Source organism: Battus philenor, unplaced genomic scaffold (genome assembly GCF_028537555.1).
Source record: "Battus philenor isolate CCGP_79_NKW_IND1 unplaced genomic scaffold, ilBatPhil1.0.hap1 SCAF_1, whole genome shotgun sequence".
Lineage (NCBI taxonomy): Eukaryota > Metazoa > Arthropoda > Insecta > Lepidoptera > Papilionidae > Battus > Battus philenor.
In genome coordinates, this window is record NW_027181661.1 from 10160150 (window position 1) to 10184490 (window position 24341).

Sequence of the window (24341 nt, forward strand, 5' to 3'; positions counted from 1 at the left end):
TATTTTTAAGAAAGAAAACAATTTTTTGGGTCAATTCAAAAAAGATGGTAGTATAAAAACTTCTAAATATATAGGCACGAGCGTACTGAAAGAAACATATTGAAACATATACTTCCGCGAAAGAGAGATTTGCTGGAAGGTCATAATGTATTCACCATATAACCATGACCTACAGATGTTAACCTGTTCCGGGCATCAGATTTATTTAGGTAGTGTCAAGCCAACATCAAGATCCCACAGTCAAAACTATTTGTCGTATTTTTATGATAGAAGTCTCAAAACTTTTACAGTAACGTAGTAAAGGTATCGTGCTACCTCCTAAGATGGCAAAAAGTCATTGAAGAAAATGGTATCTACATATTATATGAATAAACTATTGTATCGTATTTTAATATATACATATGTATATATTAAAATACCACGAATCTTTTTCCCAACCTATTATTAATGGAGCAATATTGTATGTTATAGTAGGTATTATAGAAGTTTTTATTGTTTCAGATTTAATATGACCCATGGGTACAGCTTTTCACGCTCTCTCGGCGGCTTCACGTCGACGCCTCGGAAGCGGTTCACTGCGTTCGCTGCGATACTAGCCGCGATCTTCCTTGCGGTGATGTTCAGCAGCAGCGGCAGTGAGTACTTCAATTTTTTTTTTTTATCAACAGTGTTAAATTCTCTGCTTTGTATTTATGTAAGATTACTTGAAAGACGATTTGAAACAAGAACTTGTACTATATCTACAAACGTAATATATCCTGGGGACGTCCACCCACAACGCAGATGACCTTATTATGGCTGTCCGAAAACGTCGTTCAAGCCGCTTCTTACCGATCTTGTTGGAATTCCTTGGGGAGGCCTATTTCCAACAAAGGATGTCTTGCGACTCAAATGGATATTAGTGGAGCGTGTAACCGAGAAGTAGTCTTTTTCGTAGTTAGTAACACAGCGGTTTTACTTATGTGCATTGCTAGACATATTAGATTGCTTGACTTATTACCTCGCTGAATTTACATTTTACGGCACTCTCGAATGGGAGCGCAGTAAATTTGAGCATTACCGCTTCTTGTTTTGTCTATATTTCTATAGAATTATGTTAATGATTAGTTTTAGGGAACAATGTTTTTTTTTTTTGAAGATGCAAATTGTCAGATAGCCAGCACTCACTTTCCTTTACTTGCAAATGATATCGCTTGAGATTGCCGCTTTTGTTCACATCACCCATCAATATCGTTATGTGTACAACTACCACATCCAATTGTAAGCGATCATATACTATTGCCACACCATTGCCCCTGCTATATGTCCTATGAGGCATGTCACTTCGCTAAAGTGAGCTCGGGGCAACTTCCACTCCGTCGCATACATTAGGCACCGCAGTGTCGCCAACCTGTTATTCTTGCGAAATATACAATGAGCCATAATAAAGTACACTTTTGGAAAAAAATGTAGAAAATACGTTGTGATTCCATATATAAAAGTAACTATTAAACAAAGAAAGGAATGTATTGTTTTTAATTCATATAATCGAGATATCCTACAGATCTCTGGGAGCCTTTTTACAAAAAGTTATCCAAAAATACACCTGTAAGTCGTAATGGAACGGCTGCTAATTCTTTCTATAAGTTTATTATTACTTAAGCATCCGTTTTTGGAGAATTGCAGAAGACTCCGCTCTTGAGAAGCCCCTGTAAAAGAATTCACAGTGCGCCAAAAGACTACCTGGTGGCCACTCAATGTTACTACTCTGCTATATGACTTTTCGTTGGAACTTATGAGGTATGACCTCCATGCTGGCATTAGGTGTAACAAAAGTGGCACGGCTCTACGAAACGGTCTGCTGGAACCAAGTCCTGGAGTTGTACAAATAGAACTCTTAAACATTCGGATGCAAGGAGTTATTTAAAAATCAAACGAACTTTATTACGATACGATATGCCTACGATATAGCAGCGTTTAAGAATTGATTTATCAATCGCATTGTTTGATCTGTTATAAATCCGCTCTTAACTTTTGGGGATTAAATTTTTCGAGCCGTTGAAACTATTGAAAAATAGCAGTTATTATGATGTCCATGAGGGCAAATAATGATAGCGGCATATATATTATTTAAAAATACCATGTGACAAGACCTTATTATTTTATTTATCACTTACTTTATGGCTATCTATATCGGATTTTTTAATGTGGATATGCTCTGTAACTCGTCGAATTTACAGACACGGATTTTGTCTATCAGGTGCGTGGACATGATGGATGAATTTCAAAAGACATTTTTGAAGTTATCTATAAAAGACAAAACACGTATTAATCAAAGGTCTCTAACTTGAAGTAGCAGTGCTATGTAGTCTCATCGCATCGAAAGACGATGGGTCCCAAATTACCAAAACGTACTTAAAGTATATTTTTCTATATTTTTAGTAGCAGAGTTTCTAGTAAAATATTTTTTTCTAGTCCCAACGTGAATCGGGACTTCTTACCTTTTGTTGAGCGTAACTTATTAAGATAAGCCAGTGATTCTGTCTGGAAACAGGCTTAATAATCTTTGAAAGAGACTGAATATGTATTTCGACTCGGGCGTACACGTCATGGTTCGATGTATGTATATATACAATACATGCGAAACATTTTGTATTCCTCCAGACTTTACTCGTTTTGTTCTTAAAACTCTGTATGAGCTAAATAAATTAATTGAAATTTCTGAATAGAATTATGACGAATATCTAATGCTTTTATTAGATATTTTTAAATTTTTGATACAACAAATATTCTGAAATATACATGTCTATACAGAATTAAAAAAGTAGATCGATATTATTATCATTAGTGTTAGGTTTTGCAATCTGCTGTCGCGATACATGAAATCGCCATATTCGGTTTGACACGATTTGAGAAGTGCGTGTGAAATGAATATATTTTCTACATTGATTGAATTAATTGTGAAAACATTAACCAAAAACGCTTATTGTGTTTTATGCAATGCTGAATTCGAGAATGACCTCCGTTTTATCACTGTGGCAATACATTAAGTATTCTCTAAACTAAAAGCCGAAACGAAAGTATTTACTGTATTTTTAGTAAATTATTTTTTCTCATTGTATTTATGTTATTAGACATATTGATATGCTTTGTAAAAGGAAATTAACGTAATATAACATATGGTTATCCTTAAATTTGAACGTTGGATGAGAAGTATTTGATGAAGATAAATATCATTTTGCCGGCAAAAGCTGCAGCAATTGAAACTAAACATTTGTTTTGACTATCCGTTTTGCTTCTAAAGCTTTTAAATTTTGTGTTATTCAGCTCTCTAAAAAGCAAATGTTCGATAACGCTTTCGTATCAATCAAATAAAGTATGTGCATAGTTTTTTCAAGCAAAAATTTCTGGCTGACAAATATTATTTTTAATTTGAGAAAACGAAACTTAAGGGAGAATCCGTTGCTTATTCCGCCGTCTATTGGGTGACGAGAAAAGATTATTGCGTTTCGGCTTACCGCGTTGCTTTGCTAGTGTACTAGACTAAATTCACTTTTAACCATTTATTTATCATGACGAAATTAAAATATTTAAAATTTTTTTTGATCGAAATGTGTGGAATTTGATTTATTGAATCAATTTTAGCGTATCTGTTATAAAATGCACGTCAAATATTGTTAAATTTCATATTTTCAAAATCATTCAAAGCCAAGCGCTGTAATCACGTATTTTAAGGCTTTCTACAGTATACAGCTTTGTTTTCGAAAGAATTTCGTTTATCAAAAATAGGTGTTTCAGAGCAGATGTTTAATTAAAGTATTGTTCTGGAAGTGGTGTCATCACACAGAGGCAAGTACATGTATTCGGTATTAAAAAATGATTGTAGTGAGATACATTTATGGTAGTTTACAAAAGATGGCACATTAAATAAAGTAAATTTTTATTAGAAAGCCTTTTCAGTATTTACATTCATTACAGGTTTAAAGACAAAGTTCATGCGTGGGTGTAAAGTCGTAGCGTCTTTCGTGGGCGTGATTAACGGTAATTAAGAGTATAAGAATAAATACTCAAAAAAACGCCTCGACTTTCTTTGTTTAAGTTATAAATGAGATAATGTTGGGCGTTGGAAGAATTGAATTTTTTCAATTATATACATCTTTGTATATAATTAGTAGAGAAAGTAAAAAGTCATTGATATAGTATGATGATATAGAACTTTTAGTTTATTTTTCTGTGTTTCTTGTACTAATAATCAGCGTTCCACGTAAGTATTATACGCTATGGTTTTGTCCGATGATATCAGAAGACTCCGACTCCTATTAAGCACTTTAGCTGGTAGATTGAAGGAAAGTTTTGAGAAAGCAATATAGATTAATAGTAAATATTGCGTGATCAACACATTTTATTTTGTAAATGAATATAAAACAAAATCATGACTCGAGAGCGATTCGTGCGGAACCTATAAAAATTGCACTTTTCGAAGTGAAATATCTCAGTATTATAGACTACACAGCCAGTTGCTTTGTACGTAACGTAACACGGTTGTCAAAGTTGAATAAATATGACGACCGTGTATAAATATGGTTGATAGTTTTTGAACACACACATATATATATAGAAGCCGAGATTTGTGACTTTGAAATTTTTCAGTGTCTGTGAAGTCAGGTCGCGGAGCAATATAAAGTTTTTCATTCAAGTTTTTTAATAAGTGGGTTGTGTACTAAATATAGGCAATCGAAATAAATGTAAGATGAAAAAGGGTATACGAGAAGATTTCTTGCACGGCTATGTACGTCGTTTGATTATTCTCTTAAATATTAATTGACTCTGGTTTTTTATATTTTTCATACCAAAGTGTGTCCACCAGTGTAATATGGTCTCTCACTTGGACCTCATTGGCAAGGTCATTCTTACTTTCTACGTCTCAGTGAAATCAAGGAATTACGAGATCCGTAGACCAATGGATTGAAAAGTTGAACAGGCGATAGGTAGGCCACATTGCGTGCAGAATAGATGACCGCTGGCGCTTTTAGGTTCTAAAGTGGAGACGGCGGACTGGCAAGTACAACATAGGATTATCACCCACAAATATGACGAACTAGTTTAGGTCGTTGTTATTATTGTCGTTATTATATTTATCTTATAAATAATACCTAATTTTACGATCGATAATATACATGTTTTACAATTTTTACATCTGGCTACTTGAAATAAAATTGTTATTATCTTTTCCCAAAACATAGTTTTATGAGAAATTATTGATACAAAATTCGAATTTGACTAAAATTAATGCAAGCAAAAATATTTAAAGAAACTATATATGGTTTTAGTGTTCGGTTTAATGTTTGCTTCCATATGTATAACGTTTTAATGAATTCAGTTCGGCTTGTTGATTTTTGACATAAATGTTTTTGACCCGCTATTTCCACTGCCGGAAAACACGTTGTTGAACCAATTACGCTTTGCCGATTTCCCTTTATAAATTCCCTTTGACTTTGACGATTGCGGTTATATTATTTATATATATCGGTTATATTGTCAGTTATATTGCTAAATTATTGCATTCGAAAATGTTTGAATTAGTCTATTAATGAAAATCCAGTTTTGAATCATTACAAAATAATCTTCATATTATTTTCGACTAGGGATGATTCGATCACTTGTGTATTTCACAAAGAATAATGTCAGTAGCTTATTTTGTCAGAATATAAAATAAAATTGGATTTCTATATAATTACCTATATTTATAAGAATTCTTATGCACGTGGGTAAAGTATTCGCGTTTATACTGGGTCTGGGTAAAAGTCTTTTCGTACATAGTATGTATATATATAAGCTTGTAATAAAATCATTTTTGTACGTATTACTGGTATCTTGCTGATTGTGAGGACATTAAAAAGTTTAAATTAATTTAAAAAATATAATAATATATAAATTAATTTAAAAATTTAATAAAATAATAAAATTCAAAAAAGAACTATACAAGTTAAAATTGTTTTTTGAGCTAATTTTTATCTCTTTTCTGTCAAAATTAGTTTATCTAATGAAGAAAGCCGAGGCTTTTAAATTTTTTCTTAATAAAAGGAAAATTAATGCAATAATAGCTACGAAAAGAAATCCCACAAAATTGTGACGTTTAAACGCCTAATACTGGGTAAATTAGAGTAGCACAAAGTTAGTCAAACATTTTCATTCCGTGAATTTTGATGTAAAAAATGCACCTCGCTCTAGCCGCACAGTTAAGTAAAACAAATAGAGCAGTAATCAGAATTAGACATTACGTTAGATTTTTATTACGAAGTAACTGGAAAATTTAAAATCGGCTACAAAAATATTTTTGGTATCTTTGCGAAAATCTGGGTCTACAAAACAGTGTACCACACGCGATGACCGAAAAAAACCTTATAAACCGTATAAAGTGGTAGAGTGGTTCTTTATTGAAACTGTTGAAATCGAATCAACAGTCAACAACACGAAAGATTTCAATACGCTTTTGGCGATGAAGTTCAATTTCGTGCTACTTTACAACTGACTTAAACTGACTAAACGAGTTCGAATGTTCAGGTCAACGAATATTTTAGTTTCCATTGTATAGTTATATAGTTATGTATATTTCACTAAGAACTTGTCACTGTTATGTAGGGAACGACGTATAAATCCAGGTAAGCATTATATTATTGTTACCGATTAATACAAATATATATAATAATAGAAGAATAGAATAGAGCGCGAAAACAGGAAGTATATAGAAAGAATGACTGTTATCTATATCACAATTACATTTATGAAACTAGCAATATTTTTTTCAGTGGAAATAAGTTTTTTTGTAATAAAATATAGATTTTGGTTATATACTTTGTCTTGCCATAAATATTGTAACAAAGTAAAACATTTTTTTATCGTTCGTAACATTTATTACTACTACATGTTTTAGTTTAATACATTAATATAAAAACATTAGAAATATAAAGCTTTTTCCAGACCACTTTGGTCTTCGTTCTCTGCAATACAGTTTTTGCTTTAAAACATACCAGTTCTTTATTGCCAACACTAACACCCCACCAAACAATCACTGAAGTCGGATAATACCCACATTGTACTTTGTTGACTAATTAGGAAGCGTCTTCAGAGCTTTCTGCATAAATACAGTCATTTTGTTTGTTAAAGGTTTTCTCATCAATAAATATTTTTCTTCTGTTACCTCCCTTTGTTGTTAAGTAGTTGTTTTAATATTAACATCTTATTCTTTTTTTTTAATTATCAGTTAAGATATGCCGTGTATCTTTTTTATAGGCTGCAAATCCTAAGTCTTAAAAAACGCGACATGGTTCATGTTCATGTTCCGAGCTAAAATATCTTGCTTTCGGACAGGATTTTTTCGAATTCCTTCTCTTGCTGCTTTGATCGCTTTTTTTACACACTACGTGGACGGCCCGATCTTTTGTTGTCACAAACACAGGAAGTTTCATTGTATCTATCAATATCCTGGTACACGACCATTTGACTTTGACGGCCAAGCGTATGTAGGATTTTAAGAGTTGCATTTTTCACCATACCTACTTTATGTAATGCAATCACAGTGATTCAGTTCTTTTTATCACCCTATTCCGTTTTGATATTAAAAAAAATTATTATAAATTGGCGCGAAAATAAGAAATGAAGGAACATAAGAAGGACTGATTCCAAATTCAAAGTAATATTTTATTTATTTTTAATAATAACATTCTTTATGGCCAGAATAAGTATAGTACTGTTGTATATATATGCACTCACTGATTAAACGGTCAAAGATATCGTTTAGGTATTCGATCGTTTTAACAACTCTGACCAAGGAAACGCTTCGAAAAAGAAGATTTTTGATCATTTTTTAAGTAGTTCTAACCATACTAACCAAGTTCCACAATGATTAATTGTAAATTAAAATACACTCTTTTGTTAAACAAATCACTTAGGGGTTGCAATTTTCTTACATAACTATGTAAATGATTAAAACAAAAAATTAGTATTGGTGACTAAATACAGTAAAACACGACATTAATATACTACGTTTATAACGACGGTCGTATAACTATGTTTTACCGGAATAAACTTCGTCTAAATATTTACTAATTTAAGCTTGTTAAATTTTTTGGTACATTAATATGCACTCGGAAAACCACATCAAAGCAGCTTAATTCAGGTTAAATTATTTACATCTTCGGTTCCCGTAATACAGAATATTAAAATTTTTCTATAAAAAGGCAATTTTTTGTATAATTTATAGATAGAACATGCTTTCTATAGTATGGTAATAAAAAATATTTAAAAAAAGATAATTTTTAAACTAAGAACAAATAAATAACTTCTGACGTTTAGAAAAAAATTATAATGTGAGGATGTAACTGGTAGTCGGTTAAATAAATATAAATTGCACATCAACTGGCTGCCATTTTATATAAAAAAAATTGAAACAACTATTTTATCTTTTTGTTCTATTGCTGTTCAAAATTTTCAGCATATTTTTTTCCATTGTTAGGTGCTACGCATTTTTCAAGTCAAATACATTTGTAACCATGTCAATGACGCTTTTATTTATTAAAATATAGCCTGATTTCGGTTTGTAGCTAAAACGATAATTATGTGTTTCGGAAAGAATACGCATGTAAAAATTTATTTAAAAATGTATGTTAATGATTTTAGTTTTTAATCAATGTTTTTATTCTATGTTTATCTAGGGTAAGCACTTAATAATTCTGTGATTAGAACTGTAATTTACAAGTTCGTTAGCGCCGGCGCCTATCGATCCCCGGTCTCACATGTGCGCTTGCAGGTGCTATGAAAAGCATGTGCCCTACCTCTCTACCGCTTATTTTAAATAGTACAAAGAGAATGGTTAAATTGTTTGAAGTTCCTATACTTTATTTTACAAGACTATTGCTTCGGTTACCTTTTCTACTAACTTTAAAATAACGGTTTTCTGAATTTTTAAGTATCATCTGATTAAGGCAGCTACTTTAGTTGGTATAAATTGTTCAAAAGCAACGGAGTACTGATTACGCGGATGATATGACGAGTTAATGGATTGGTGCGAGCTTTATTAAACAACCCTTTTACTTTAATTGCATTCTGCACTACATAAAACAGCTCATGGGAATATTTGATATTTATTCCTTATAGAGTTATGACATAGTCGTGTAGATTAAAATAATTATAATATAATATGTACATTAATTTTATTTTCAGTTTCTTAACATTGACCTAATGTTATCATTGAACAAAATTACACTGTTTCAGTTACGGTTCACTTTTCCTTCATTTTTTTTTAGCGAGTCTCATCAGCTGTTGACTGTAGTGATCCGAATCGGTTTGCGAGGTGTTAAAAGTTCATAATAAGTTGATTTTACAGTCTCAACATATACAAAACATTATCTTAGCGTGAAAGTAACCTAATCAGTGCTTCGCTTTAGCAGAAACTGATTTTTTTTTGTTTAAAAGCGGGTTGTAGTTTCAAAATTGAATCGCAAATGAGTGCAAGATTCATTAGGTTCCTTTCAGTGAGCTCGTATGCTCCCCTAAATGTGTGCATTTTTTGTAATCAGTAAAATATTTTTCCTGAATTTAGAATTTTTCAAGAGGATCAAAACTATGTAGTACCTTTAGCTAATTAGTTTTTTCTATTGCTTTAATTAGTAATAAATCGATGTTGCTTATGTTTTTTTAAGATTGGCATTGATTCTTATTTGTTACTGAATCTGTGTTATGTCTGCAAAATATTTCTCGCGATTTACTCGTATGCTTAGTTTTTCTTTTAGATTCACTAGTTTACATAAATTCGGAAACAGTATCATAATAGCGAGTATCTCAATTCTTATACCCATGTTTTAAGTGTTTTTTATCATCTAACTTATCCGCGTTTGACCACCAACAAGGCTGATGGAAAGCGACAATGTGATCGAAGGTGAAGCATGTATGCCCAATAGGTACCTGTTCACTCTATTACTTTAGAGAACTGGGCTATAAGTCTCGGTAAATGAGGAAGCGGGCAGATCCTACCATGCTTAATTTGTCATTTTAAATTGTCAAAATAAGTACATATGAACACTAAAATAGCTTGAGTTGTTTATCTATAAAACTTGTAAAATTTATATTTTTTATGCAGGAGAGCATTCGTGGCCTTACTAACATTTATAGGTAACTTTTTATATTCTCCTAACAGCGTAGCGTTTTGACAGATCATAACACTCTTGCGGTTCAAGCGACAATTGTGTTTGTACTACCGAGGCGTTGTTATTTTACCCTAATAAAACTAACAAAATAAACTGATACTCTCAACAAAGCTTACAATAGTAAGTGATACCTCTAACAAATACTTTTTAACAATTGGGTGATTTTAAAATGCCATGTATGTATTACATTAAATTTTATTTCTAGTTTACAAAAGAATATCTTTTCACAATTATATTTTCATGTTATGATAGTTATTAAAAATTTAATTCCTTAAATTCCTATTTTGTCTTCTTTTCTGTTAAATATTTTAATGGTAACTGGAAAATGCTCTGTATGTCTTTAATTTAATCGAAACGTTTCAGTGACAATGTTTCTGTGTTAACAGCAGGTGTTCAATTAATAACCTATTAAAATGCAAAGACATTTTTTTGAACGAATAATATATGAATGAATAATTATCAATGTATTTATGTAATAATAAATATTCAAGAAATAAACTTTGAAGTGGATTATAAGCATATTTTTGGCAAATAAAGAAACTCAAAGTTAAGGTTATAGTGCACTGTTAACGTACGTTTAATAATATAATTTTTACTCTACAAGTTCTTTAAACATCTGATATTTTGTGAAAGAATATAAAAACGAAGGAAATGGGAGCACTGAGGCGTAGGTCACCGTGTAGCTTCACTGCGGCTTGATGAATATTAAACGTGTCTCTTCATGTACTTTAAAGCGAGTCAGTCTTTTTAAATGTAGGGTTGGTGCTGCGCTCATTTCACTAAAATCAATTTAAAGATACATTTTTCGTACGATTACACAATACAAGGGTTAATTTGACGGCGTTATTAATAACTGTTGAGTCACACTACACAAAGGTACATTTTATCATATAATAACTAATGGTTATTGGTTTTATTAAATCTTTTCCATAAACGAATGGGTAGGTCTTCTGAGTTCGCTATTATGTATATTTTTTAATCTAATCGAACTATGACTATGTCAGCGTTTACTTTAGAAGTATTAGTACCGTATTAGTCACCGTATTAGTTTCAGGCGTTAAGGCCTCCATTTAACACAGTTAGATGTAATAAAACACCTTTATTGTTGAAAAATATAAGGAATTTTAAAGTAATTTTAACGAACCAAATTAGCGATAGATTATCAAGAGATAGCAGTATTAGTACCAACTCAACCACATGGCCATTAGTCTTTTCACACGTAAGATCGTATGTAATTACAATACTTTAAAATATAAATCATATGCATCTTTATCCTTTCTATACTAACTTATAAATTTGTTTTTAAATTAATTTGTAATGAAGAGCTTTAGAATGATGGATCGCGCCTCTCACAAAAAGTTGTTGATGCTTTCGATATATAGTTGGGAAGATATTAACATAATATATACTATTAACTTAACGGCGGATAAACAAGGTGAACGCGGATGGACAACCTTGGTTATTTTCTAGAGCAAACGAATAATCATTACGCACAGGGCTTATCGTATTATCTAATTATCAGTTTATTTTGAATGTTATTTAACTTAACAAAATTGAAATTCATTGTCCTTTTTAGAAGTACAGTAATAATAATAATATCCATAGCAAACGTGTTATGTTAAACATTTGGGTAGCGGTGGCATACCGGAAGTGCGGGTAAGTTAAGCTTCATTGTAATTAAAAAATATATATTTAGCTATTAAAATTCATGGTAATAATTGTAATATATAAATATATTATTATTGTAATAGTTCAATCGTTGAACTGTTATTTACAGTCACGTCGGCATGTAATTAATTAAACCAAAATAAAACAGGGTATAATTTATGTTTATAGATACTTAACAAATCTGTAATTTTTATGGTTTTCATTATATCTGTTATTGTATAGGATTTTATTTGTAGAAAAAACACCATATAGAAGTAAAAACTTCACAATAATAATATACAATAGTAATAAAAGAAAATTAAAAATATTTTTGAGCTATGAAGATAATCAGGATTTCTATTCAAAATTGGATCATTCTAATAGATTCGTAATAGTCCATCGGACTAGCAAGTTGAGGTTGCGATAGGCAGATCACCTAGCGCGAAAATCGACAGGTCGCTATTAAGGATTTTGTATGGCCCTGGATCCAGGCTGGTTTCGACCTGTCCTGACGTGAATCTGGATCAATATCCAGATTTTTCCTTCCCCATGAAAAGCCTATGTCCAGTAGTGATGCGTCCTATGGCTGAAATTATGATAATAATTATTGTTAATTCAAATCAAGCACATCGGGTAAACTCAAATGTGTAAAATTTATATACTAAGTAAACGACCATACTGCTAGAATCTGTTATTCAAGCCGACGTGTTTTACTCTCATAAAGCTCAAACCGTTATGTGGGATGAAATAGTCCTGAATTTTCATGTCACAGTAAATTTCGCATATATGAATTGTCCCTTCGATAGATGAAAAAAATGAAATGGATTTTGGTTTAAACTTTATGAAATCCCGCCGCTTGATCTAGTTTTTCACTGCAGCTGTGCGGTATGTAACGACGAACAAAATACTATGTTTTTTTTTCTGCAAAACCACTTTTTTATTTCACATAAGGTATTATTAATTTAGAAGACAACTAACAAATTAGGTTATCACATAAAATACAGCCGGTAATAAAAATGTTTATAAACTTTTTGCTTCGACAAATTATGCTCAATTTATTTTAATATTTAACAATGTTTGGCTACGAACAAAATAGTTAGAAAATCATGTCATAACTGTGAGATTGATTACAAATGAATAATTTTTTTCACAGATTAGTGATGTGTATTTTTTATTTTATCAAATTATTGATTGTTTGATGAACTATTTTATTATTACATCAAAGTTATAGAGTTTTTACTAATTACCCTGCTAGTAAAACATCCAAAATTAATTATTTCAATTTCCTTCAATGGCTTTCTATATATTTGTCAGTGTTTGTAATATTTATAAAAAATCGAACATCACTTAAGAACATACAGCATTCGAGAAATTTTTCTTCACCACAGAGCTAAACTCTTAATTTTTGCTGAATGACTATGGCCATATATGCGTGCTCTACACACACACACACACACACATATATATATATATATATATATATATATATATATATATATATATATATATCGTAATGAAAGATTAAAATTTTAATTTCGTATGTCAACAACATCGTCATCACCAACTATCAATCTTTTCAAAAACGATACATTTTCATGACGTTTCAATAAAGAATAGTGATTCTTTATTGAAACGTCATGGAAATGTACCTAGTGAGGTAGCCCACTGGGTTTCATTCAGGGAAAGCGTGGTATTTAAACATCGAGCTTTTTTCGTACTTCCAGTTTCCTTCGAAGAGATCAAAACTTTTTTGTGGCTAATTTTCAATATTCAGCTCCGTCTACTTTTTTAAAAATGGCGTCTATTTTTATTCCGTAGCAGTGTGAGCAGAGCGAGATGCATTATTGACTTCAAAATTTCCTGATTAAAAAAGCTTAAACCAACTTTGTGCTACTCTTACTAACGCTGCATTAGTCCATAGGTTACAAATCCTCCGCGGCTTGCGTTGCATTACTTCATATTTCATAAGTAAAATTTTAGAATGTGTCGTATTTTAGCACTAAATTTACTCTTATTTTGAGAGAAAGAAAAACCAATAAATAGTAGCTTGGAACAAAATTATTCTTTAAATCTTTTTAAAAAAAGGAACGTTTTTAATATCATCGAAATTAACTACATGCAAATAGCACAACCAAAGAAATGTTATTACAATTTATGCAATTTCCGATACTATTTCTTTTTAATATGTAGACACTATTTCCGTAACGCCTTTTCCCCAGACCTGATATGTACAGATTTATTTACACAAAATTTAAAAATTCAATAATAGTTTAATGACTTTTGTTTGGAGTTGACAGTTTACATTTAATATGATTAGATTCTTGCCAAGGTATCAACCGCAGCCTCTTTGTAGGGCGTTGCCCTCTAGCGTAGAGAATAAAATTACGGCACACGTTTGGCGCAGCGACACTTAAGTACCGCCACAGCCTTGTTAGTATGGTAAGTGCTGAAGGTTCGATGTCCATATGGGTGAACGTTTTGGTGAGTTTGTGCCGTGTCACTATGCTAAGTTGATTAAGTATACAAAAACGTAAGTGCAGTAAGTATAGATATTTGTATGTCACGAGCTCTGGGTTTAACGTGAATAAAACTACAGGTGAATAATTAACATAAGTGACAGGCCATGTTCGCCTTCATTAATTAACATTAGTTATATTATTAAAACAACTTTTTTCCACTTGTTATCATCGCTTTTATGGTGGCTGTTGTTGTCGGATGACAGCTTCGTGTCTCTACGCGTTGGAAAATTACAAAATGGACTACAGTCCACCTGTGAGCAGCGGACATTAGATTTTTTTTTATAAAACCTGAAAGTTTCTCAACGCATGCCCAGAAGAATGATTTATGTTGGTCTAGTCCGGCCAACCGGAGTTCCAAAGGTGTATCATATAACAAGATACAATAGCATTATAAGGAAAAAAATATCAGTGTATTTTTTATATTTTTTCCGGTGTAATACTCCATTACGTTGACTTGATTTTTACATTCTAATAATTCAAATACTTAATCATAATGATAGTCCCTTGTTAGATATCACAAACTTTAATGAAATGTAACTTTACTTATATAACTGTACAAAAGTTAGTAGTTATTAAATAGTTTTTCCATTAGCCGATGTTCTAAGTAGCCAGACAGTTCGTAAAGTTCCAACCGCTAGCCTGCCAAAGCCACCATGAGTCAACATGATAATCGGCCATTGCTTCTACCTGTGTTAAAACTATGAACTGATTCTAATATCAGCTAGGTATCATTGAGCGAACACTACATTTTTCCTCACACTTTAGGGCATGGATGCACAGACCGCGGCCTGCCGGTCGAATACTGGTGGTCCGCCGAGAGCAAAAATAATACTCTCGTACATTCGAAAAATATTGAATTCTATTCCAGAATAAAATCAAAAAAAATTAATTACCTATACGAGTATTCCCGGCGGTCGGCCCGCCATCAATTCATGATTTGCCCGAGTGGCCCCTAGTCTTAATAAGTTTGTGCAAACATGCTTTAGGGCATAAAAAATATTATATTTATGATGTTTGTGGAATCAATATTACAACAAGATTTTATACAAATCAAAAGGTGAAATGAAAGACTGGTTATTACATAGGGTTTATATTTCGGTCTTTTTACAGTAATTCTATGGAAAGTTAACAAGGTTTCTCCTCAATTTATTTGAAAATGACAAAAGATAAAGAATTAAGCATATTGTCTAATTAGTGAACTGTATGTCACGCCTGAGTTATCAATTTTGTTTTTAAATGTTATTGGAAATATAGACTTCCGTAGTTTTTATTTAATTATTTTCCACTATCTTTTATATATCACATGAGGTTGAAAACGTAAGAGTCTTCTTACGCAATTAATACTCCACTAATTGCTAGATTTCACGGAATTCACGTTTCTATGTCAAGTGGTGTTTGAAACTTACATTGCTGCAGTTGATTGTTGTAGATGATATAGTTTTTATTGCCCGTATATGAATTTATAGCAATCATAATTTAAATTTTATCACAATTTAATTTAGCATAAAACTAAATCTCAAAAATATTATTCATGTCCGAACCGCTTCAGTATGTTTGCGTTGTGCTTTATATTAGATTCCCTTGACAGACATTTCTTTGAGGAACTTTCTAAATAACAGTGAACGTATAATTTGAATAATGAAATCTATTTTTATAATTGAATAATGAAATAAATAAATTATACGTTTTCATGTTGAAAAACTGGAGGTACTCATTTTCCAATGAAGGTAATTATAGTGGGTGATACGAGTTTAATTTATAAGTGATTAGCGGTTTAAAGATAATTTATTTACTTTTAATAAATTTCTATAACTAATAATTTAAACAATGTTATTTTAAACGTCCTTAGTAATTATTAGTTCAGTAATTTTTATGTCTACACTTTTGAGTTTAATAGTTGTGATAAGTGTAATTCTGTCATAGTTATGACTAGATATTTAAGCCCAGTTTTCGTAAAACTTATAAGGAGCCGTAGTGGGTATGACTAAAGTATGAGCATGAATGTAAAAATAGTGGGCGCATTCGTGGTTGTGCACCAAATTATTAATTTGAAAACCAGTACCTTAGCCTTATTACTTTATTACAGGCAGGAAACATGCCTTACTATCGGAAGAATGTAGAGTTCGCTTCGACACGATTCACATATCGATGTACTATAAATTTATTTATTTTTTTAAATTTCGCTTAAAAAACTTGTGACTTATACCTTGTAAATGGTTCCCACGACTGTTTCCGTGCGACAGCTTCATGTCCCTAGGGAGACCGGTAGCGGATAAGCACAAAGTTATGATAGCTGTGTAGTCTCTCTTATTTGCAGCATTTATGTTGTCATATTTTGAATTTTTAAGCAAAGAATCAACAAAGCAAATTACCTGAAATTATTAATTTTCACAAGCACAATATGAAGCCAAAAGAACCAATTCGGAATATAAACAAACAAAACACCACGATTACTGATCTAAAAGCAAATATCTAGGCTATCAAAGATTACTTTATACAAACTCTTGTAGCTAATAATATCTTAATACTAGAAACCGTACTATAGCCATAATATAAAAAATATCTTTTATGCTACTGATAATTCCACAAAATACACGTGTACGAATTATTAAAAATAGTTGAAAAAATGGCATAGTTGCGTTTAAAAACAAACAAATAGATTGGTTACGAATGTTATAAAAGAAAATTTAAAAAGTCTCGAAAAGTTGTATATCTTATTTATGTACATAAAAACTTTAAAAAATTTGCAATAAGTAGCAATTTATGAAGTATAGAGTATAGAAGTATAATGATTACTGTTGATAGTGGAATTACGCCATGCGCACTTCTTACTAACATGGCAAAGGTTTTTGATTACCCGATATATGATCTCTAATGAAAGTTAAACAACTAGGCTTTATAGGAAATATTATAAATATGATTATTTCATACCATAGGAGCCTAATACGAAATATCAAAAGTAAAACCAAGCCAAATTTGAACAGAAATAGACATAGTGAAATAAAATCCTCTGTAACGTTAACAGTTATTCCTTCTATAAATCAATGATTTCTTCCATCAAGTTCATTATCCAATGATATTATTTACTGACGATTGCACGGCGATTGTAAAATGCAACTTGTACAGATTATTACGAACGAGGTATAAATGAAACTTTAAAGACTGTTTTAATTAGCTTAATTCAAATTGTTTTATACTCCATTTACGAAAAATAAATTTCCAGAAAAGGTTTAAGGTTAAATACTGTTATCATTTTTATTTTAAACAAAATATACACTTAGCCAGTGTTTCTATTTTTGGTAATTTATTTATTAATCGGATGACGTTACTTGTAATAAGTTTAAAAAATCTGTGATTACACGATCCTGTTAAAAGGCCAAAAAATATGTACTTTGATATTAGCCCATCATGGTATAGTTGTATCAATATGTGTGACGTGCCCACAATGCACAAGCTCACTATAAAAAAAAAAACTTTTACACATACACATATTCAGAATTACATAAAGCATTTGATTTACGGGCACAATTATTTACAGTAAAGTATTATATAACATAAGATATCAGTAGATCGTTTAAAGATTTAAGATGTTGTTAAAAAATAATAGTATTACTTGTGCAAGGGCATTGTTATTCTGTGTAAGATATTTAGTGATGATCGTTTTACACAATGCACAACTTAGCTGGATGCATATAATATTGAAATTGTTGTTTACACCAAAGACATTATTATAGATGTATAATTGGCCATTAGGTACTGGATTACTAAGAAAAGAAGACTATGTAGAGTGGGTAGAGTATTTCGCACCGATTACAATGTATTGGCATATTCAATATTCAACGACACACGCGTGTAGATTCTATTCCCGGGATATAATCATATATAATTCACACTGCGCATTGAATATATAGGATAAGGATATAGGATGGCTACTGTTCACAAACAAGGCCTTGCAGTGGATGTCTTTAGGTTGAAACGCCTTTTATGACACTTCTCTATAACGACGTCATAGTACTTAGAAGTCCCACTCTACGTATATATATTTTATTTAATCATTATTTATCTACTTTTGACAGTATTTCTATTACAGTTTGGTACGTGTTCATATATAAACTCTTTAAATTGTTGTTACTGTAAATCTTTATTTAAAGAAACAACTTTAAGCATCCGGTAAAATACACCGACGAGTGCTGTGGTGTAAAAAGAAGACGTGATGAGTTCAATCAAAGTTCTTTAATAGTCTCCTTTTCTTTTTAATAATCTATAGCGGAAGTGTGATATTTGCGGGTTTATTTATAACAAATATTTTTAAAATTTTATGTTTTCTTTTTTCTTTGAAATTTGTAGTTAAATATGCATATATATATATATATATATATATATACATATATAGCGTGTATGTATTAAAATAACAATGCCCGTTGAAACGTTAGAATCATTTATACGGTGTATTTTCCACTTATATATTTTATTATCTATTAACAAGCGGATGGAATACTGTAAACGGAACACTGTGAATGTAAATCAATTTGCAGATTTCTAACAAAAGCACTCTCAAAAAATTGAGATCAGAATGTGTATGTAACAATATCGGTACTAAAATCGGCAAAAATTTCCAGTGACATACGTATGTATGTGTGTGTATATTGTTCGAAATAGGTCAATGACCTTTCAAATATGACGGGATTCTTTTTTTTTAAATGTTTTTATAATAATATTGTTTAAGTAGTATAAACGACAACCCACATTAACGACCTTTATTATATTAGGAAATAAAGCCACAGCGATAAATATCTTATAATGTGTGCTTTGTATAATATCGTGTGCAGTAAAGTAAACGTATATATATTTAATAATTCTGTTAAAGTATTTAAATGTAAAATGCTGTATTAAATCAATGTATCATAATTCACTCATGTAATGTATTGCTTAATTAAGAGGGTCTTGATTAAATTATCGTGTAGTGTAATTTCGTATTATCTATTATGTCCGCAATATTATATTACAGTTTATATAACTGTTGTCCGTGGTAAGTGCTATAATATGAATGCATATATATCTTTCAATAGCAAAAAATATCAGATATTGTTCAATATCCACATATTGTATTAAAATTTTATACGCATATATCTTTGTTAATCATTATGTCATTTGTTATACTCGTATGTGTTGCTTTTAAAATGAATATTTAAAATAATTTTTATTTTGTTTTTAATTAAGAATTATATCAAATTACCGTTTATTTAAACTTATTATTAAACTGGTCATTTAGAACTTGCCAGTTTAAAACAGTCGGTGTCGCTGTCGTATATACGTAATTAACATCCAAAAATTGTTATATTTAGTTGTTTAAAAAGGAAAGTGTTTGAGTACTACAAACAATGGTTTGTTTAATCACGCAAAGGGCTTTACAAACGGACTCGACATATTCGACTTTGGAAAATTTTATTTCAGAACTCGTACTAAAGTTCATTTCATTTGTAATTAATTACAAAAATAGGAAAAGTAAAGCGCAAAATACGAGAAAAATTAGCAATAACCTTACTTACATCCCTGCACGGTATCAAAGGTCATTGTTGATGAGTTCTTCGTATCTCATAGGGTTAACTTTTTAAAATTTAACATGTCAAGGAAAACATAGTTTAATACTTTATTGACAAAAATCTTAACAGTGCTTTTACTTATTGATTCTTTCTTAGTTTCATTATAGTTATAAAATAGACATAAATGAAGAAAACTGAGGTTATCGTTTTATGAAACCTTTTATGTACATTGTTGGGATTTTTTTTTTCTCTCCTTACCAGCAGGAAGTACCGTTTTACATATAAGCTTTTCTAATTGTTTAGCAATTGTTAAGTGAATGGTATTTCAAAACAATCTTGCGACGTGAACAATATGAAAACAAATTACTAGTTTAAAAAAACGATGGATTAATTAAAAAAAAATAGTTTTTACCTGTTTATTTACATAATTAAATATTATTAAATTATTGAGATATAAAAGACTTGTGTTATATTTGAAGGAAATGAAAATGTTGGAAATAGAATGTTCCGATAATCTGGGTGTGACGTTCACAACGTAAATTTAATTGAGGTAATTGACAATTTAGCCCGATTAATAGTAAATCTGTGTGGTGAAAGAGGTAGTGAAATGAGTTAATTTAATAAATTTAGATAACGTGTAATTTTGATGACTTAAATAATTGATTGATTTGTACTTTAATAAATTGTGCGTGTATAGTACGGAATACAGATACAGTTGTCTAATTCCGTGTGTTGTAAGCTTTATAAGTTGAACCTGTGTTCCATTGCTATATAACACCAAATTTAATTACCTGTTTGCTAAACTCGGTATCATTCGCCAATACACCAACATTGATTGACCATAGGTCATTTAACTTATTTCATAATACTTTTAGTTTATGCAATTTTCGCGTCGGTCTATCTGTACAGAAACGACAAACTTTATTAAATAATTTAATTTAGATATTCAGGCTAATTGTCTTATGCTTTCCATAGTCTTGCGACGACAGATGTACCTTGACCTTACTCTCTCTTCAATTAATTAAAGGATATTTATATTTAACCAAGTACATTCTGTAATAATCCCATGAACATTTACATTACCTTCATGAGTTTTAAACCGCACTCACGAACCAAAAAGTAAACTATTCAGCGTTTCGCGTTCAAAATGAATACGCTAGTAAGAAGCTTATATGAGTGCTTCAAGAAGCTTTGTAGTTTAAATAATGACAGAAAGACTATACCTCCATTATAACTTTTATGAATAATGGATAAATCATGCCCAAAACTTCCTTGTTATATATGTATTAATGTGTAAGAGAACGTTAGCAATAAGTAAAAATAAAATTATTAACGATAATGTTTTGTTTATCTCTATTATATATATCACATTAAATCAAGGATTTGAGTTTGCTCGAATCAAAGGCGTAAATTCCTATGGTATATAGTAAAAAATCATTGCAATACAAAGGTATGACTGAATACGGAATGAGGAGCTCTTAAGCAGCTCTGTATTTCTTATCGGACCTAGTTAGTTGCCTCATTAATTTCTCTAGAGGTCTTAAATAAAAATAAGGTTTTCAATTTCAATAAGACGCAAGGTTTTTTTTTTTTTTTAAAAAAAGCATATGATTATTTTTATGCAATTATGTATTTATATCAAATGAGTTTCTTTTAAATTTCATAACAGATCTAATTGAACTGTTTTGCTATTTTCAATTTCATAAACTAAATTTTGTATACGGCTTATACTATTTGTTTTAGTTTGGTTTTATCAATGTTAACCTGTTAGCTAACTACTTTGGTACACGCTTTGAAAACAAACAAATTCCGGAATAGTTTTAAATTTCTACACGATGCGAGGTTGTACTGCCAGCGCAGAGTTCAGAATTTGTCCTGCTGTTTTCAATTAAAAATCTGTACGTATATTTGCATAACGATGTGGTCGCCTTTGTTCGCGAAGCCCGGCACCATCGGATTTCAAAAATCAAATAAACCGTGAAAATACAAAAAACAAGCAATTTCCAGTGCAGTTCGGGCAAGTAAGGTATTAAGCTATTGTAAGTGGGTTGCACTCAATATTTAGTCGGGGTTTGCGGGTTAATATGACATATTTAATTACATAGACGTTGATTACACGCCATAGAGGATTTGTTAATTAACTTGTCAAATGGTAATTCTGAGTGAATGGTTCAAACATAATTACATGTGTGATAATTAATATCGGGCATAGAATTTACTGTAACATAAACGAATCCATAATAGCAACCTCAACTTTCAGAGGAGATTTCTGGTGGGAGATAATTTCAAACATCAATTATTAATGTGGTAAATATTACTGGAATTCGAAATTATTTATTTGACATAAAACCAAATTTAATACTGATGAGTTTTTTGTTTAGGAAATTCCCTGGCTAAAAATATTAATCATCTAGTGTTCAGCGGATAAACTCAGATGTAGTGTTATTTAAAATATTTTATTACACAACTCCATGTCACTCAGTTTTTTCGTGCAGTAATTGACTGGTAGAAAAAAATATTAAAGACTTACTGTATTTTTGCGTTTAATTACAGATTAATAAATGTTGAACCGGTGGGAGAAGTACCGTTATAAGAGAGCCCGATGTAAAAGACACCTCTAATTAAGTTTATTAATGTGATAAAATGTAATAGATTGACACTACCATCAGAAACCTAATTTTAAAAGCAAAAATAAATTAATTTCACTTCTTTTTAACCTAAATATATCAAGGTTTTTTTATTAAATTATTTAAAGGTAATGATTTCGGACAATTTTTTATAGTATTTTATTTTTATAATCTGTTATGATGTTACAAATTAAATTTCTCGCCAGTGGCTTAATTTCATTACAAATTGTCAAAAACCTTACATTTATCATATTATTACTTATATTTAAAAAAAAACTGATCTGTTTTTGTGTTAAATAAGGTTTTCTACCATCACCAAGGTATTTACCACGAAATAATATTTTTGAGCTTTGTTGATTTTAGAATTTTATTAACAAAAGCTAACTAAATTACTAAGGTTATCGCTTCCTTAAACAAACCTTTGTACAATTTGTTTATATTGATACTTTTTAAGTTTTGAGAAGTGCAACGACTCTCTTGTTGTGACGAGATTAGGTTAGGACTTTCCTCGGAACGGGTTTCGGCACTGTCGTGGCGTGGAGCTCTGTAGCTGCAGCCTAGCCACACACAGTGAAGTTAAGTAGTTTCTACATGGTTGGCCGGTGATATAGAGCTGGCCTCAGAAGGCTACTCTGGCTTGGTTTCTCGTTGGCACTCTCTTCTCTCATCCTTTACAATTTCTTTTTCTCTATAATCCTCAGCCTTCACATTCAACCATATCTCTCTGCGTTCGCTACTGTATTAGTTACTTTTTACATTTTGTTCCTATACTTGGATTGTAAGTATTATGATGCACCGGTCTTCGCCACTAAGTGATCGCATCGCTGGGGACTGAAGACTACAGGTCACCCGCACGTACCCGCTTCCTTGGCCTTTGGGTGACGGACTCAGGGAATTCTGTTGCCCTCGTTAGGTAGAGAGGCCGAAAAGATTTTTCTATAGTTACGTGGCGACCATTGCAGGCGGAGCTGTGAAAACGCTTCCGTGACCCCACTACGATGATTGTGAATTGATGTAAGACCATCGTGGGAATTTCGCTCTAAGGGGGTTAACCAGCTTTAAAACACCTCTGTCGCTCCAAGACAGAATCCGGGTCGGTGGATCTAATATTAACTATTTCAAACGTGGCATTTAGAGGCAAAGAGGTCAACGATATAGTTAACATTACAGTTCATTGCACATTTCTTAGCCAAGTGAAATTAAAAATGCGTCTAGACATCAAAATGTCTACCTACTAAAATGTCACCAATAATGATAATTACTTCTTATAAAGAAAAGGTAATTTGTTTAGTCTAAACTTTAAAGTTTCACATTTTAGATGTGTAGTTAAGGAGATCATTTGTGTTTTTACTTGTATACTTGTGTATGTTTCAAACGATTCGTTAACTACATGTGTAATTTGTATCATACAATGATAGTTAGTCTCTTTACGACGTCTTGTTTGTGCGGCATTGCCAGTAATTGTACACCTCTATTGAAAACAAACTTATTTTCTTCAATTTATAACGAAAGGAACTGACGATATGGTATTAGATAAGGCCTTCATGCTGTCTTGTTATAATAAAATGGTATAAACATACATTAAAAATATAATGGAAAGTACACACATATTTCGAAGCATAAAACATTTAAACTGCCCGTGGAATCTGTATTTAGTATATTTAAACTAAACACCTCAGTGAAATTTCGTTATTGTTTTGTTTTTGGTTCATATTATTATTTATATCCATTCCGGTTCAACGCATCGCATTATGTTCATCCAACACATCGTTGAGCACTACACGAGTAGATCCAGTACCGGAGAAAAAATAAAATAACTTA

General features: G+C 31.2%; 1 protein-coding gene across 5 annotated transcripts in view; it reads left to right on the forward strand.

Moving 5' to 3' along the window:
• LOC137930611 (alpha-1,3-mannosyl-glycoprotein 4-beta-N-acetylglucosaminyltransferase A-like) overlaps positions 1-24341 on the forward strand; it is a 74677-nt gene that overhangs the window by 23001 nt on the left and 27335 nt on the right. For all 5 annotated transcript variants that reach the window (XM_068774964.1, XM_068776190.1, XM_068774274.1 and 2 more), the window contains exon 2: positions 502-635. In XM_068774964.1, coding sequence (XP_068631065.1) covers positions 509-635 — 127 coding nt within the window. In that variant the 5' untranslated portion in view covers positions 502-508. The remainder of the gene's footprint in view (positions 1-501; positions 636-24341) is intronic.